Below are 19,758 nucleotides of genomic sequence, written 5' to 3'. Positions count from 1 at the left end.
AGCATTGTTCAGCCTTTTAACCGACTTAAAACCATTATTGCTCAGCATGGGCGACCCCTAAACTGTTCCTAGGCCTTAGGGGCACTTGTAAATGATCTGGGTACACTAGTAGACCTAGTTGTCATGATCTTATGCATCAAAGATCACTATATAAGGCCAATGAGTGCAACCATTTTGATCACACCTCATTTCTGCATTTCTGATCATCTCTGGAGCTCAAGAGCCTTCTCTAAGCCTCTCTGGTCGTGCATAGGACTTCAGTAAGTATGCTTAATCTTTCTTAGTTAAGTTTTTGCTTAGTTTTAGCTTAAAAGTCAAACCGTCGTAATTAACGGTTGACTTAACGATTAATCACTAATGGTCCAGTGATTAGTCGAACCAAAGGTAGTTTTTGCTTAGAAACAAGCGATGTCAGCAGTTTTAGAAAGTGGTAAAAATGTTTCATTTTGGCTGGATTGTTGGGCAGATTCAATCCCCTTTTATATTAAGTTCCCAGAATTATTTAAAGTTGAAAAAGATAAAAATTGTATGGTAGCCGATCGAATGAAAGCTGGGCAGTTTGAAATTGAATATAGTTGGGCCTGGGTTCGGCCCATATATGATGGTGTATAAGCGATCCAGTTACAGCAACTTAGAAACTTGATTGGTGGTTTGGTTTTGACAAATGGAACTGATGGATGGACTTGGAAGTATGAACCGAATGGTATCTTTAATGTTGCTAGCTTAAAGAAAATTCTTAGTTTAGTTAACCGTATACGGCCTGAGAGAATATTTGAGTGGAACAATTGGGTTCCGAAAAAAGTTGGTTTAGTGGCTTGGCGGGCAGAGATGGAGCGGCTTCCAACCATTCATGCGCTATCAGTTCGGAACGTGCCGGTATTAGATCAAATGTGTGTATTATGCGGAGACTGTATTGAAACGAGTGAACATATCTTTGTGTCGTGTCAGTTTGCACAAATGATTTGGCAGAACTTAGCAGGGTGGTGTAGGATTCCTCCAATTTTTGCTTTTGGTATAAACGACCTTCTCACTTTGCATGAAACAAGCTCGGGTTCAAGGAAAATGAGGAAAGCCCTACATGCAGTCGTGTTGGTAACGTTTTGGAGCTTATGGAAGAATAGGAATGAGGCCGTTTTCAGACAAATAGTTCCAAACTCTACGAAGATGCTGGATGGGATTAAAGCAATGGCGTACCTTTGGGTCAAGAATAGATCAAGAATGGTGACTTTATCTTGGGAGGATTGGTGTCGGTTTAACCTTGGTAGTTAGTATTAATGTAACCGATTATTGTATTTGGTTTTGAACATCTTGTAAATTTGGTGGGTAGCGTCTTGCTACAATGAATAAAATTTTGTCGGCCGACCGTTCAAAAAAAAGTATTATTGTAACTCAAAATTTTATATTTGATCTCGATATCAAATATATATAATGGTCGTATTTACTCGTTTCGAATTCTAAGGCCGCCCGGGGCGGTGCGTGATTGTATCACGAAAACAAAGTATAACGCGTGGAACATCACAAATTCCCACCCCCACCTCCAAGTATAACGCGTGATACAATCACGGTTTCCGATTTCGTTATTTTTTCAACGCCGTGATGATATTATTTTGTGAGGGTAGTTGTTGGTTGGGGGGAAATTGTTGGGTGTGGTGGTGAGTGATAACCACCCCCACTAAAAAAGGTTGTGAGTGATGGAAAAATGGTTGCTGACATGACGGAACATGATTGGATATTGTGAGTGATGAAATTTTATCACTAGTAACCACCCCCTCCCCTAATAAACCTAGGTAAGTCACTCCTGATTCTAAATTGTTTTACAACATCCACCCAATCTAAATTGATACAACTAAAAGAGTTTAATATGTATAAATAAAAGCTTATTTTGACGGTCTTTCTGTATTTCAAAATCGAGTTGAATTTTGTTGTTCAAAAAAATGTTTTCGTTTTGACAATAAAATGTTGTCGTTGATGCCTTTTGTTTTAGAAAGTAAAAAAAAAAAAAAAAAAAGATTGAACTCATTTTAATTGTCTTATTGAAGGATTGAGGGCTTTGTAAATATGTGTTTTATTTCATAAAATACTAGTTTAAGAACCCGCAAACTTTGCGGGTTGGTAAAAGAAAATATCTTCATTATCATCATTGATATAAATAGTATGATTTTATACACAATAAAACACAAAGGAATATATTAGAGTACAACAACAAATTGAAATACATGAATATGCAACGATCACAATTCGTTGAAAATCTCGTCATAAACCATATTAGTTATTCTATCTGTAGGTTTGCCGTTGTCGAATAAACAGAACAACAAACAATTACATAAGTTCATCAAACTATCACCAATTCTGCCAATTAATCGCCTACTCCTTTGATTTGTTATTGACCCATAAGTATCCCATAACTTTAGTCTCTTCAACCACTTTGTCTGGTCAACAGTTGAGCTTGATCAAACAGAACACTATTCCTGAGATGCCACCAGAAAACTGTATTCAAAATAGTCTGAATAGACTTCTTCCTTTTAAAGGAACCTCGTGAAAGTTATGAAGGTTTAGAAGGTCTGTAACTCCAACAGCAAAAATAGGGTTGAGCCGACAGCCTGAAAACCCATTACCAAGTATCTCCAGAACCCGACATGACCACACTCCATAACACAGATTCCCAACTTCTCAGATAGAAGTTACCTAAAGGGGGACTGACTATAGTCGTGTTAGCATAATTTGAAGAAAGTTCACCTTGTAAAGCTCATGCACACATCTAACGATCGTTGTGCAATAATTCCAGTATCATGGTCCCTCACTAAGGCATCTTCATCGATTACTACACGCCATGCCACATTGATGATCTGGACTCCTTTCTTCATCTTTGCAAAGGTTACATCATTAAACACCTTTGAAGTAGCATAGATAAGCGACATATGAAGTGACATAAAATCTGCAGTTGAAACAACCTGATGAAAAGAGACCACATAACCTTTTATAAAATAGTGAATTAAAAGATTTAAAAAACATCATTGCTATACTGATAATCTAAATCGTATGGTTGTATAGAGACTGCTTTAAATCTACACAAAAAACAAAGATCTAAAGCAAAAGTGCATTTAGATCAAATAAAAAAAAGGGTTAAAAGTTTACATGTGAACCCGACTCATTTTTGCCATGCACCAAACAGTGACCATATTAATCCAAACCCATTTTGAGTCACTATTCAACCCGCTTCTTAAAACAGATTTATATATTGTAATATAATAAAAAATAACGTGTTAAAAAATCTCACCGAGCCGATAACGTCTAACTTTATGCTCGTAAACAGTGCAAATTTAAATGTCTTCTTCTAAACATAATTCACATTATAAGCCTGTAACAAACATGTTGAAATGATTAGAGAAAATAATTTATTTGGTAATAAGCGGAGATCAGGAGGACATTGTCGATGGGACCTTTGATAAAACTCTACCCAGTTTGACATTAGTGAAGGACCTTAGCACTATGTAAGGGGCCCTCACTCCATCCACTTCCCTAAACTACCCAATTTGGTGACACCACTACCCTAAACTACCCCCCCCCCCCCTCTTTTTTAAAGAAATACACCATTATAGCATTCACATTCATCTTCTGCCATCGGGTTCTACCACCCTCAAAACCTACCCGTCGACCACTACCGGCTGGGCCGGCGGCATTGTACCCGTCAGGGTAGCGCCTACCCGAGGCCAAATCGGGTAGTGGTCAGTTCCCTAACCATGGTGCTCAGTGTTCTCTAAGTTCAAAAATTAATACACAAGTGCAGTTTTGACTTTTAAAGTCAAAACAGATTGAATTCACAAACCAATTTTATCTCAGATTTGCAAATATTAAATAAAAATCTTGATGATGCATCATTTGAATTTTGTATCTTTCTTTATCAAATGGTCTAAACGGATATATAAAAGTTTCAAAAATAAAAAAAAAAAACTATAAACTTTTTTATGTTTATTTTAAACTTAGACACCGGACGGATGAATTGAACTAACCAGACCTAACCAGCAATTTTGGACAAATAAACTTTGGATCAACCCAGCTAAACAATCTTGACTTGCACATCAACCGATTAAAACAAAAAAAAATAGTTGAAAAGAAATAAACAGTTAAAAAGAAAACGGGTCGAATATCACATGAAGTGTATTTTTAGTACGGTAAGACCTACTTTTTGAAAATGTTTTTTTCTCTTTTCTTAAAACAAAACGTGAGCACCAATAAGGAATTCAAAAATGTTTGAAGATAGTGATTACCAAATGAAATGGAAAAGGGTAACACAACACTTAAAAAAAAGGATGAAGCCATTTCCAAACAAATGAAAAACTTGTATGATGAGCATATGTAGTGGACTAAACAATACTCTCTAAGAAACAAATGATATCAATCCAAGTAGCATTCAACAAATTTAACATACTCATTCGCATTGTTCCACATATTATTTAACTATTTAACATACTCATTCGCATTATTTAGAGTTGAGTATCTAATAAAATGCATCATTAAACAAAAAAAAGATAAAGGGTATAAAAAGAAAAGAAAATAACAAGAAAAGATAGGATATATTCGAAAGTTTAATTATAATCCAATAATCCATTACTTTTTCCAAACCTTCCCTTCTCAAGACCTCCAATGAGGCCTTAATGAGACCTTTAAATATAAGAGAAACTAGCCTAAGACCCCGCGACTTTCGCGGGTGGCTAAACACCAACTAAACACATAAAATAATTTAAACGTAGAACCGTTAAACTTTGATTGTTAAACCTAATATTTTGAGACACTTGAGCACGTACCAAAAGTACATCGACATAATGTTCGTTACACATTAAGTTTTTGTAAACAAAACATATATAATAATAATTGTTCCAAAACTGTTACCACACATACGACATGCTTGGTAACGATATTAGTTGTTTACTTCTGACGCTATCTGTCAATAGAATTCGCAACGTGTTTTGATCCCTATAATATCGCAGCAAAAACTGAGCTCCATTTTCCAACCCAGCCTGCAGCATTTTCCAACGTGCCGTTTCTTGCCGGATCTCTAGTGTCATTGAAAACCCGTCTTCAGTTTGAACTACCATCTCATCAAGGACAGACATATCTACATTTGCTGCAAATGCCTTTGGGAACCGCTGCATTACAGTCCGATAAAATAAACAAATTAAAAAACTAATAAACAAAATACAAACTTCAAAGCATTACATAATATTAAAATAAAGCATTTAGAGTATGAAAAACTTACAAAACGAAAAGATGGACACCATGTTAGTTCGTATTGGTTGGCTTGATGAACAACGGCCGGAATATGTGGAACGTCAACAAAGTCTGGTTCCAACACAGGATCCGCTACAATGATTGGCACATCATGTTCAACGTCTACAATGTCATCTTCCATGTCTTGATTTTCGACGTCTAAAAACAAATCTTCACTAACATCCATTTGTTATGTGTCTTCCTCTTCTTCAACACCAATACTATTGGCAACCTCGGGAACAACATACTATATTCCATTAGGACGGAAAACCAGAATGTTGAAAATACGTCTCGCAACCAACTCAAAAACAATTACATCACCTGATATGAGATGAAGTTCTTTGTTGATTTGTGAGAAATCTTGAATGAAGTAGTTCGATCCCCAGAGCCTATTCACTTTGATATTCCACATGTATGTACCTCCAAAACGAATTGTAAAGTTATCGTCCAAAGTGTCAGTTTTGAAATACCTGTTCATAAACTCTTTCGGCAACCACTAAATAAAGAATAAATGCAATCGTCAATAAAAAGGTCAGTTGGTTCTTCATCCTAAGTAGTAAGGTATAAATTACCAAGTTACCATTCTCGGGAAATAACATCTCTACAAAAAAAAAACTTGTTTTTAACATCGGAAAGACAATCAGCCTTAAAATGAGTGAACTTTAGCATATGAGCATCAACAACATGGAAAACAATAACATCTTTATCCTCCAGACCAACATCATGAACCATAGCAGACCAACCATTCGAGAAACAGTACCCAGTGGCTTCGTATAACCTTCATCAAGTCACCTTTCCCGACGACAATAAACCTTATATAACGGATAAAAGATAATGTGATTATTTTCATTTTACAAACCTTCAAAAGTTGCTTGTGGCGGCCTTGTCCTAGTCATAAGTAGACGACCTTTCAATTCTCATAGTCAAGTCCGAGACATCCATGGTTGTCACACGGAAGGCGTTTGGCTCAATGTGCCATTGAGGGCTAGCAAAACTTTCTCAATAACCTACAAAGAACAGGAATGAAATATGTTTTACAATCTTGGTTTTCCTAAATTGATAGATGCTAGAATAAGCAAAAGATGAGTCACTAAACCATGTGATTGTCTCTTATCTCAAACGGATCAAATAGGTAGTTAATTACAACTATTATTGTAATAATAATAATCTTTGTTTCACCGGTTATTTAATAAAAGTTGTGTTAAGAGGACTTGTTTAACGTTTTCACCTGGTACTCAACCCCATTTGAGTTGTGATTCATCATAACTATGCATAAAACTCCTAAATGCATGTTATTAATGTGATAATATTGTCTTTAATTATCACACTTAGTGCATTATTTATTTACAAAAGGTTTATCAATATGGATGAAAAACTATTAGTATACAAACCCTATTTTAACTGACTCAGTTTGTTTATGTTAAAAGTTGAAGAGTCATGACTTTTTGACTCTTCACTCAAACCCATTTGGGTTGTGTTTTATATCCATTTGATAAGAACTTGGTCTTTTTTTAAACAAAACACTCCTAAATTGTAATAAATGAAGCAATGTAAGTTTGAGAATGTTTTAAATGTGGGTCTATACCTTGGCAGCTTTGGTGCCGATAGGAATAATGCTGAAAAAATCGATCTTTCGCCTCTCCAGTCCTTCATAGATCAGTTGCTACTGCATAAAGCAAATATGATCAAAGGTTCAGACCACTCCAAGCAAAACAATACCACAGATTTCAGTTACATTTTGTTCAGGACATGACTAAGGAAATGGAGTTTATAAGGTCACAACAATAAGAAGAATTTTTATTACTTATAGAAGAAACTGCAAATTAGTGTATTTAAGCGATTAGGAAACCTTAAGATAAAATGATCAATTGTAACGACATTTAGAAAATATCAGGTTGCTTTTATTTCGAACTGATCATTTGTTGTAGTCAAAGATCCAAGCTTGATAAAATTTGTTAGTCTTACCTTGACTTGATTGGTCAACTCTAGTATCCTTTCCTCCAAACGCCTTTAAAAAGCTTTACCTAAGCAACTAAAATTTAATTGTTTTAGCATGTGACCCAACCTGCCACCTCTACATGCAAGTGTAGCCTGTAAATCTAAATAGAGTTGTAAAAGGACAGCATCACATATGATCCAAACCTACTACCCGTTTTGACCAATTACCAATCCCACTAATCTTGCAACCTCTAAAAGCAACTATAACTTGAAACTCTAGATGGAGTTGTAAATGTGGCAAAAAAAAAAAAGATAACAAACATATAAATATGAACGTCCAGTATCAAGCTCTAGGTTATAGATTTGTATGAATATATAGAATATATATGTTATCACTTATTAGTAAAGTTGCTCATAAGAGGAACCATTAGTAAAGAAAACTCGATACGATTTAATAATTTAAAAAGAGCTGGTCATTCTAAAAGTACTTAAAATAATATAGGTCTTTTGAAGCCATCAACATGCTCAAATAAAAATGTTCCGATAATTAAACATTACCTTTTTATTGAATCTATAATCATGCTTGAGAAGAAAGTGGAGAGGCATATTGAAAGAAAAAGGAGCTTTGACGAACATGAACAACTTTGAAGGGCCTAAAAATTTGCAAAGCTTCAATATGGTTTTAATTCAGTCTGTTTCCATAAAATACATGGTTTTTATCATGTAAATATCTAACTCATCAAAAGAAAACCTGCATAAGATTCAGATCCAGCGCCTTTTGATACCAGTGTCCTGATAATCTGTTCAAAGATTTCATGGAAGACATGTTTGGATGTGTTAAAGAAAATGAAAAGTTGCAAAAGATGAAAGACAACACAATGACAATTCTTAAAATAAAAAAAATAATGAAACCTATAAAGTTTATGATTATCTTAACAAAGGAACGACAAAGAAAAACTCAAAAATGTTTCACATTATCTTGAATGAGAATAAGGACTTGCAAGTAAAAACTCAAAAGATAGAAAACTAAAAAAATACATATCCAAAATTCTATGAAGGAACGACGACACACCCAAAATTGCACAATCACCTGATGACGTCAAGGGTTCCTTCACAATATTGCGTCATGGCAAAGCATGTCCGAGTCGGCAAGCATTCGGCGTGCTTTAATGTTTCATTCATTACGGTTACAGCCCTGCATGTTATAGATTTATAGAAGGAAAAATAAAAGTAGAACCTGGAACTAAAAACAAACAAACCTCAAAAAACCATAGAAATTGCCAAGTATTTGAAGTGGAAAATTAATGAAGTTGGCATGTTACTACTCAAATAAGATTCACTTAGATGACAAATGATAATACCTCATGGCTACCCGTTTAAAAGCCATAAAATCAAGAATTGTAGATAATAGTATCAAAGGTTATATAGATTTTATGTTTGGGTTGTGATTCATGTTATGTTTTCTCTATAAGTGGGTCAAACAGATAATATAAATACTGAAAACATGCCAAAACATCATAGATCATTTTATTCAAGCAAATAAAAATACTACTAAATTAAAAATGATTTGGGTCAACCGAATCGAAAGCCTGAATCCATATTGACTTTTTACCCAACTACTTTGATCCATAAACTCCTAAAAACGAATTAACATATTTCAAAAACCAAGATTTCCCCTAATTAAAAACACACAAATAAGAATTTAATCACTAACATGTCTAGGTACATTGAACCAAACTAAAAAGGAAATTCAGTTAATGTTATTAACTCTAAATCTTTTACTTCTATATTATCCTCCAAATCAAATTTTTAAATTTAAAATCAAGTTATTATCTATCCTCTAAATAAGGAATTATGAGCCAAAAATACTAAAAACACATTTTTGACGTTTTTTAAAAGTATTAATATATTCTTAAAACAGACTTCTAATAATTAAAACGATATTAGAAAACATACAAATGCTAGCATCTTGAGGGACATAATCATCTAAAATACACTGAAAGTTCAAAAGTCAATTCCGCATCCATTATTTTAATGATTTAAAGCATATATGGTAACAACCAATAAGTGTTTATAATATGATTGGTGAATAATTTGAATCTAATTAGTTATATAGAAACCAATAATTGTTGATTAGAGGTTATTAAAAATTAGGATAATTAACAATAATAAAAATGAATGTAGTCAACTTCTATTTTAGGTAACTTTATTTAAAAATAAGTCAGATATAATTAAATTTAAAATTACTATAATATGTTGGAGGAATTTAATCAAAATTATATATAAAATTTTAAATTTTAAACCACTAACATTTTTAGATACATTGAACCCACCTAAAAAGGAAATCCAATTATTGTTATTAACTCCAAATCGTTTACTTCCATAATATCCTCCAAATCAAAATTTTTAATTTTAAATCAAGTTATTATCTATCATCTAAATAAGGAAATTATCAGCCAAAAATACTAAAAACACATTTTTTTGACGTTTTTTAAGAATATTAATATATTCTTTAAACTGACTTCTAATAATTAAAACGATATTTGAAAACATACAAATGCTAGTATCTTGAGGGACATAATCATCTAAAATACACTGAAAGTTCAAAAGTCAATTCCGTATCTATTATTTTAATGATTTAAAGCATATATAATAACAATCAATAAATGTTTTTAATATAATTGTTGAATAATTTGAATCTAATTAGTTATTTAGAAACCAATAATTGTTGATTAGAGGTTACTAAAAGTTAGGGGATAATTAACAATTATAAAAAATGAATGTAGTCAACTTCTATTTTAGGTAACTTTATTTAAAAATAAGTCAAATATAATTTAAATTTAAAATTACTATAATATGTTGGAAGAATTTAATCAAAATTATATATAACATTTTAAATTTTAAACAACTAACATGTCTAGGTACATTGAACCCACCTAAAAAGGAAATCCAATTAATGTTATTAACTCCAAATCGTTTACTTCCATATTATCATCCAAATCAAATTTTTGAATTTAAAATCAAGTTATATTATCTATCCTCTAAATAAGGAAATAATAATTAACAATAATAATTTTGTAACAAACTGATGGATAGTACCGAACCGTTATCATGATCCGAAATTAAATTGTCAAACATCAAGGATCAAACCATTAAACTCCAAGAACACATATGATATTCAATCAATCTTCAAACAAAACAATAGGAAGGTAGAGCAAAGATTCGACAATATAATGAAATAAAAAACAACCAAACACTTCTAAATTTCCACAAATTTATCTAGCCTAACAACAAATTACAAACACAACACTCATAATCCGATGATCAATCACAATATCAAATCGTTAAGCAAAAAAAACAACATTAACACGAAAAATCATTCATCAGTTTTAACACAGTATGTAAACGGAGGTTCATAGATTACATAAACATGTGAAATAAAAACAAAATCATCAGATTTTCCATGAAAATCAGAATCAGGGTTTGTATAACATAACCATAACCAATAAATCAGACTGAAAACACATAAATAGAATCATATCAAATAAAAAACTATAATTCATAACAATGATATACACGAATGAGGTTCATAGAATACAAAATCAAATCAAATAAAACTTATTTTGCATCACAATCAGAATTAGGCTTTTGCATCACAATCCCTCACAAAAACAAACAGATTTAGCCTTTTACACCACAATCCCTCACAATCAGATTTAGGCTTTTGCATCACAATCACAAACTTATTTTGCATCACAATCAAATAAAACTTACTTTACATCAATTCAAATAAAACTTAAGATAGATATTCCATAACAATCGGATCTAGGGTTTCGTATAAACTTGATAGAATAAATAAACATTAGAAATAAAAAATGTTCTGCATCAAAATCGGTTTTAGGGATTTGCATAATCAACTTATTCTTTAACAAAACCATAAAACTAAAACCCTAAAATCAACATATTTTTCAATCCCAATCGGATTTAGGGTTTTGAATCACAATCAAAACCTTATTAAGCATCACAACCAAATAAAACTTATTAGACATCAATTCAAATAAAACCTAACAAAGATATTCCATAACAATCGGATCTATGGTTTCGTATATACTTGATAGAATAAATAAAAATGAGAAATAAACAATATTATACATGAAAATCGGTTTTAAGGTTTTGCATAAACATCATATTCTATAACAAAAACATAATATTAAAACCCAAAATCAACAGATTTTCAATGAAAATCGGATTTAGGGTTAAATCAACAGAAACATAGTTTTAACACAGTAATTAAACGAAGGAACACATGAATAATGATTAAAGAAGGAATTTAACAAAAACAACTTACAGATTTGTAGATCGATATTCGAAATTCTAAAATCGAATCAAGAAAAAGAAGAAGTAGATGAAGACGATGAAGAACGTAGAACCATCTATATATGTAGATCCAGTGAAATAATTCATTGTTATATGGAAACCGATGGTATTCTTGGAAGAAGATTGGAGTGAAGATGAAGAGTTGATTGTGTGAAACGGTGAACATTAATTAGGTTAAAGAAAGAAGAAGGAAAAGAAAAAAGGCGTGAGGGATGCTGTGTTTTGGCGGTCATTTGAGAAAATGAGGTATTAATCAAATGCCACATGGCAAATATTGGCTTAAGCTAATGACAAGTGGCTAAACATTATTTTGCTTTATTAGAAGTAGTAGATGTTGAAAAAGGAATGTAATTTACAACAATTATCAAGACGTTTTAGAAATATTAGTTGTAGATAAGAGGAGAACTTTGAAATTAAACTTAAAATGTTGAGTAAGGAATGTACTTTACAACAATCATCAAGACGTTTTAGAAACATTAGTTGTGGATAAAAGAATAACTTTAAAATTAAACGCAAAATGTTGAATAAGAAATGTACTTTACCATAATCTTTTTTTATTGAAAATTAGACTTTCATTAAAACACCCGGACAACTATCTCCAAGACGGAAATAGAGCCCAACAACAAACACTTACATCAATTCGAATTTACACCATTTATCCATCCAACCGTGTCCTTTCTAAATCTATACCTATACCACAAAAAAACCCAAAGCTTTGACATCGGACACAACATCTATAACCTTGCATCTTTTCTTTTGAAAAATAACCTCATTTCTCCACTTCCAAATCCTCCAACACGTAATGATGACAACCCCTTGCAAAACCGTCTTCTTCAAAGTAGATCCTGAAATATTGTTATGTAGCTCTAACAAATCTTTTAGTGAGAAAGCATAAATGATCGGAATTCCGCACCAACTAGAGATACATTGCCACACCCCGGCCGCAAGACCACATGCCGTAAATAAATGTTCCGTCGTTTCGTCTCCATCCTCACACAAACTACATGCGCATCCTTCTCCTATAATATTCCTCTTCTGTAACGCTACGTTTGTTAGTAACCTGTCCATTTATGCGCGCCACATAAAAATGTTGCATTTATTTGGAACCCATTTACACCACCTAAAAGTATACCTGCTAGTAACATCAATTTTATCCGATATTCATTTTTTGCCGACGCTACCGAGAATATATCTTCTTCCATCGAGTTCCACTTCCACACATTCATCGAATTAGTGACTGAAAAGCCTTCCAAAAGCCTCTCACAATCCTCCCTTTCTTTTATTTCATCTTCTGATGACGGTAACTTACTCCAATGCCATGCAATATAACTAACTCCTCCATCCTTCACACAATGATCGGCTATACTACACATTTTATCCTTCTCAATTCTGAATACATTTGGAAACTTTTGTTTTAAAGGCTCATCGCCTATCCATGTATCGATCCAAAAGCGAATTTGCGAACCATTCCCCTCTTTACCAACCACCATTCGATCCATCCCAATCCCTGAATCCCATTTACCTTATTGAACGAAACCATTTCCCATCTACGAATCGACCCATGAATGGCATCAATTTTTTTTTCTCCACAACGCTTTCAGTTCGGTCTTATATCTCCACAACCATTTTAAAAGAAGCACTTTATTAGAGACCTCTAATTTCGATAATCCCAACCAGCCTTCTTGTTTAGTTCTTTACAACAATCATAAAGACGTTTTGGAAACATTAATTGTGGATAAGGGGAGAATTTTAAAATTATACGTTTTTTAGTGAAGCAATCCATAACGCATGACCTCTTAGAAGGTTTATTTAAACGAATAAAAGCTAACTCGTAAAGATCTCGTGAGAAAAACAAACAAATAATGATTATACAAAAAACGTAACATGTATATGAGTTTTTTTCTATGTATTAAATTTGAATTTAATTCAATAGAGTTAGTGAGAAATGGTTTGATGTGATAAGTCGTGATCTTTTATTTGATTAAATTTGACTTAATCAGTGTTACTTTCGTCTTAACTTTTCCTTTATTCTATTTAAAAAAAAGTATATTAAATTCCGTTAAATTTATTATTCTAAGTTCTAACTTTCTAAAACAATATTTTTTTCAGTAGAATAAAAGACTATTTTGATCCTCTCTCTCTAAACTCTATGGGTTGAGTTATAAGAGTTATAAGATAACTCTTCTAATTGCTAATTCATAGGATTATTTTTGAGTTTGTGTCTAGGCATATATTTCTTATGCTAAAATTTTATAATGATCATTTTACTCTGTTTTATATTTGTTTTCACGCTAATATATTTTAAAACGACTTACCTACATATTTTAGAAAGAAAAAAAATTTACTTTAGGGGTTGTTCGGCAACTTTTGAATGGTTAAGTGTTGAACCAGTAATAGGTCTGAATCATTAAGTGCTGAACTAGTAAGAGGTCTGAACGCTTAACAGTTCAGATGCAAATGCTTGACCAATTCAGAGTAGAGGTCTTAACCATCCAGACTCTGTATAATGCTTAACCATTCAGAGGCAAATGTCTGAACCATTCAGACATCTGCTCCCGAAACAAACAGTCTGAACCATTAAATGTTGAACCAGTAAGAGGCCTGAACCATTAAAAGTTTCGTTAAGAGCTAAACAAACAACCCCTTAGCCTCTTTTATTAGGGGGAGAGAGTGGAGTCCGGGAAGAGCCGGTGAGCTTCCAGCCCAGGATGGAAGCACCACCCCCCAAATCGGGTGGGAACTTTTCACCACAAAATTCAGGGAAGACATGGAAACCATTTCAAATTAAAATAATTAATGTTTTAAAATATATTTTTAGTTATATCAAAGTTTTTTTTTAATATATTAAAACTTTATAAATATATTTTTTTTAAACGGTCAACGAAATAAAAGTCCGTCTACCCGGGGTAACCCAATGACAAAAGGCGACCAGATACGTCCGCGATCGCATACAATGTTGGGTAGCCCAAGCCCACCATCACCAGTTCCGGTGAAAACCCGCCACCCGAAAGCCCACTACGGTAAAACCCGGTTGGGATCGGATTCGAACTTGAGACCTCTAGCCTCAAACCCAAATCTTCACTTCCCCTCCCATGCCAAATAATTTTGTTTTAGGGAATTCTGGGGAAAACTAGGACGACACCGTACATTCTAGGGAAAACCAGAGTCCGAGGGGAAAAATGATATGCCACACAGGGAATGAAACATCTATAGATTGGAATGACAAATGAAACATCTAAGTTGGGTGACTTTTAACATCAACTTAACAGTTTTTAACATCGGTCCATCCAATGACCATTGTATGTTAAAACATGGGCAATCAATGTAATTTACGAAAATCATAAACAAATTATCTTAAAGTAAGTTTCATAAAGCACAAGTACATAAATTGTACCACATAAATCATCTTAAAGAGGCATATCGGTGCTTCTGTATCTCATAATCTCGACACCTAAATAGTCTAGAGGACCAGGAACAGCAACATGAGGCTTTCCAACAACCACACGAACCGCAGATATTTGGGAGTGGTTGTTTAACGTTGTTGTTGCAATCAGTTGAGCCACCGATTCTAATAGGTTTTGAGAAGGTCCCTCTACGATGTTCTTCGCAATGCTGTCACATTTCAACATAAAATATATTATTTCAACAAAAAAATTAAACATTAAAGAAAAATTTAAAAACTTTCAAAACCTAGGAAATTCAAAGCAGACTGCCACACTTAGTCAACTCCAAAAGTCAACAAATCAATCATAGAGACTGGTAAACAAACAGATTTCAAGTAACGAAATTTAGGACCGATAAAACCCATCAAATTTCAAAAAAAATAATAATAATAATCTGAGATAATTTCCAATTCGATTTAGAATGTAATTTGACCCGTTGCAGGCCGAAACTGATGATGTGGCAGCTGACGTGTTTGTACGTTTAGACCATGTTGAGAAGAAGTTTGATGGTTCTTTCTCGACTAATATAAAAGTTAGTCACATTTTTATGCAATTTGCTGTTTTTAAGGGTTACATAAAAAATGTAACTTACTTTACCTTTGTGGCGTTGCATGTAAAAAATGTTTTTTTGCATTGTACATAACATACTTTCGATTTTAACCACTGAATATAAGTAAAACATATATAGCAGGAACCAGTTAAACCTGCTATACAATATTCCATACAATAGTTAAAAAAAAATAAAAAAAATAGAAGCAAGTTGCATTTTGGTGTAATAAATTCACTTTTAGCTCACAATTTTTCTACTTTAAGGTTAAGGTTGCCATGATGACCAAATGGTGGTGGAGGTTCAAGGTTAACTCGGATCAGCTTTGGACTAAAGTAGTTTCCGCCATTCACGGTCCTAATAGGGGTGACGCTTTGGTCCCCGTTAACAAATACATTTCGGGTTGGTGGAAGGACATAGGGTCCATGGAAGGGCAACTTGCTAAGTGCGGTATTTCTCTAAGCGAAAGGCTGAAAGCTATTGTGGGAAATGGCCAAACCGTTCGGCGTTCGGTTCTGGAAGGATATTTGGATGGGGTCAAAACCGTTGTGTAAAAAAATTCCTCTGCTGTACCGATTGGCTGCGGACAAGGCTGCCACTGTTTCTGCAAATAAGGAGTTGGTGGGGAATGTAAGTTTGTGGAAATGGGCTTGGTCGCGGGACCCGGTTTCATCGGCGGAATGGTTTCAGTTGGGGAATTTAATGGCACTGCTACAACAAATTATTATCCAGCAAAGGGAGGACGAATGGGTGTGGCAGAGTGACGATGCCGATACTTTCTCAACAAAGTTGCTTCGTCTAGAGCTAAGTTCACGGGCTTCGGTTCAGAGTGATGTTGCTCCGTTTAGGTGGAACGCTTGGGCTCCTTTGAAGGTAAACTACCTGGTATGGAGAGCAGAGATGGGTAAAGTAGCGGCTAAGTTGGCATTGCATAAACGGGGAGTGCAAATTCAGTGTGTCGTGTGCTCCAGATGCGGGATAAAAGAGGAGTCGTGTGACCATATTTTTGCCTCGTGCCTCCTTACAAGAGTAGTTTGGTGGCATATTTTTCGGTGGGTCAAAATCCCGATTCTGGTGGATTGCGAGGCAGCAGCCCAAATCTTGGACCATATTTCAGCCCAGGTGGGCGCTAAAAAATGGAAACAGGTTGTGCAGACTGATGGTGGCCTTTGCAACATTTTGAAGATTGTGGTTGACCCGCAATGGTAGAGAGTTCAACGGCAACACGGTTTTGGTGTCTAGAGTGGTTGATTCTATTAAGGAGGACACTTTCCTCTGGTTAAATAATAGGGGAGGTATCAAGTCGGTGTCCTGGAGCGATTGGCTAGATTTCAATATAGTTTCTATGTTGTAATCAAATCTTGTTTGTTCTCCAGCTTCTGGCTGGGCTTTGTTGTGTTAATAAAGCAGTTGCCGTTCAAAAAAAAAAAAAAAGAATCTTAATGTGTATTAACGTAGCCAAATAATTGTTATTGATTTTGTAGTTGATTTGAAACATAAAAGGTCAAGATAGTTATTACCGGTAAATGTCAGTGTAGCTGACTGTATCAGACATGTTGTCAGACTGACCAGGTGTACGAAGATCCATCCATGCATCAACGTCTATCAAGAACTTTTGACCAAGTTTCTTTTCTTCTTGTTTCACTCCATGAAAACCATGAAACATCAAACCTCTTAGAATAAGTTTGTCTCCTAATTTTGACGGATCTGATGTCATTGCTTCTCACGTAAACCTGCACCAAATTTCCAGTTAATTCTTAGTTTCATACATTATTTCTACTCAAATATGTTTTAAGAATCCTTTTGTTGATGATTATTTTAAATCTCAGTCAAAGCAAAGCTGCTATCCATGTAGGCTATCTTTCTCAAAAGTTAGGTTCTATTAGTAACTAGTGTCGGTATCCACTAGGTAACCAAGAAAATGAAAAGATTTTAAGAAACGAACAATTTTTATGATATATTATCTACCGATTAGAGACACAAATGAACGGAATAACAATAGCATTCTGTACAACAACGCACAATCCAAACACATCAATCCTTGGCATCTATTATAGCGAACACACATAGCCATAGTTGTTAATGGCGAATAGTGAGAAATAGCAATAAGGTACCTATATGCTACATAGCGAATAGCGATAAATAGCGGGCAGCTATTTTATAAATAGCGATACACTAGATAAGAAATTTTTAATTTTTTAATATGTATATTATGTCAAAATACCCTGGTATATATGCTATTTACATGTATATTTAACAAAAAACCTAAAATCCGGCTATTTTATAGCTATATTTAATTGCTATTTATATTAAAAAAAAACAAAAATAAAAAAATAAATTGTCGCTATTATCTTTACAACCCTAATAGCGAGTCTAGACCTATACGCTATGTAGCGTGCTATAGCGATCGCTACGCTCGCTATTGACAACTATGACACATACATCTAGACAGATGCTGGCAAAGGACTGTTTTCATATGTATATTTAAGTATATAGGAAACTTCAATATTCTGGGCCGTGAACAAAATGTGCGGGTTGGACAACGGGTCACAACTCACAAACAAGTCATTTTTACTACACAGTAGAATGGGTCAGTTCGGGCACTGGTAGTGCCAACCCACAAACATTATTCCTGAACTTATAAGGAACTAACGAGTTTCAACCCGTTTGACCAACCTGACCCACTTCCTTTTTAGTTAAATCTTTTAGCATAATGATAGCATTGTGCAGTTATTTTTTTAAAGAAAAATCCACCAAAGTAAGAAACATAAACCAAATGAAATTGTAAGAGACCAAAAGAGATCTTTTAAACACTCAAATTCATTGACTATCATCATCATCATCCTAATATTCAGTATGTAACATAACCAATGAGCCACAAGATTTAATGATTACCAGTTACCACCATGAATCCATAGACCAACACACAAACATCAATGGAATCTGCTTATTTTAGACCTACAGTTCATTCGCAGTTGGTAATACTGCTTACTAGTACTAATGTTTTCATTGGGGATTTTCATCGAACACTTGGTGGTCGTTCATTCTCGCTTGGTAATACTGCTTACTAGTACTAATGTTTTCATTGGGGATTTTCATCGAACACTTGGTGGTCATCAAAAAACATAGACGATATTGCAAACCCATTCACAAACAAACGAATATGCTAACTAACCCACGTGGAAATTAGTTTAAACATCTCAAAGAAGATGCAGATAAATCGAAGATGGAACGTACCAGCAGACAAAATCGCAGCTGAAGCTAGAACCAGATCGAAGATGAGAGGCGCAGTAGAAAATAAAGAAGAAAACTACTTTTTATTTGCTTTCATTTTACCCCTTTTTAAACAACAAATCTAAACTTCATTTTTAATACAACTGTATATGATGATGTTAAAAAGAAAATTACACCATAATATATGGAAAAAAAATAAGCACGTCCACGTATTATATATTTATAAAAAAATTAATTAACACAAGGTATTATAGGAATCAAAATACAAAAAAGTTACATAGAAGTTTGATTTGGGAAAACGAGGGTTAACTTATCGTAGAGTGTCCACCGGGAAAAAAGGACGTTACTTGACTGAAGTGTCATCGTAGAAAGGAAGATGGGTGGAAGGTTGTGAAAGACTGAAAGGAATATGCGACCTTATAATTGAATTAGAAGATATAAAGGTATGGTCGTCAATACAGAAGAAGATAAAATATCATTGTTGTTCAATATTTTAAGAGATACTGAGGAATTAAACAACGGAAGTTACAAGGTAAGAAATCAAAACATGTGTGAAGAACTTTTGTTGGAAGTCGATTTAGGAAAAGGAGAGAAAATGAGAAACTACTTAATTGAAGTGTTATCAGATAAAAAAATAGGTAGCAAGCAAAAAAATAGGTAGCAAGCTCTGAAAGGAATTAATCAATATAGAAGAAGAAGATAAAAAATATTGTTGCTCGGTATCTTAGTAAGTATATATAATTCTAGTTTAAAAAAATACTAATAGCACACAAAGTTAAATGCTAAACAAGTTGCTATGTTATTATTTGTTTAGAAAGAAGAAATTATAATTCTTTAGAACCATCAATGTTTTGAAAACCGGAATATTGTTTTGCTGCTTTACCTTAGTATGACGGTACCCATAACCTAGTACAAAAGTGATATGGGTTCAAATTTTTTCAACTATTTACA

At 33.7% G+C, this 19,758-nt stretch overlaps 1 protein-coding gene across 1 annotated transcript; it reads right to left on the bottom strand.

Moving 5' to 3' along the window:
• Window positions 1-14,803: 14,803 nt before the first annotated feature.
• LOC110898218 (dihydroneopterin aldolase 2) lies at window positions 14,804-18,957 on the bottom strand. Its single transcript, XM_022144974.2, has 3 exons — window positions 18,811-18,957; window positions 17,094-17,306; window positions 14,804-15,195 (listed from the first exon to the last, which is right to left on the bottom strand). The coding sequence occupies exons 2-3, from the start codon at window positions 17,288-17,290 to the stop codon at window positions 14,991-14,993; spliced, it is 402 nt and encodes a 133-aa protein (XP_022000666.1). The 5' UTR covers window positions 17,291-17,306; window positions 18,811-18,957; the 3' UTR covers window positions 14,804-14,990.
• Between the last annotated feature and the right edge of the window lie 801 nt (window positions 18,958-19,758).

This window comes from Helianthus annuus, chromosome 13, assembly GCF_002127325.2.
Source record: "Helianthus annuus cultivar XRQ/B chromosome 13, HanXRQr2.0-SUNRISE, whole genome shotgun sequence".
NCBI lineage: Eukaryota > Viridiplantae > Streptophyta > Magnoliopsida > Asterales > Asteraceae > Helianthus > Helianthus annuus.
This window is presented reverse-complemented; position numbering and strand designations above follow the sequence as displayed.

Coding starts and splice junctions, on each gene's coding strand:
- LOC110898218 (XM_022144974.2), bottom strand. CDS start 17,290: ATGACATCAGATCCGTCAAAATTAGGAGACAAACTTATTCTAAGAGGT. Junction 15,196..17,093: donor AGCTACACTGACATTTACCG/GTAATAACTATC, acceptor GAAATGTGACAG/CATTGCGAAGAACATCGTAG.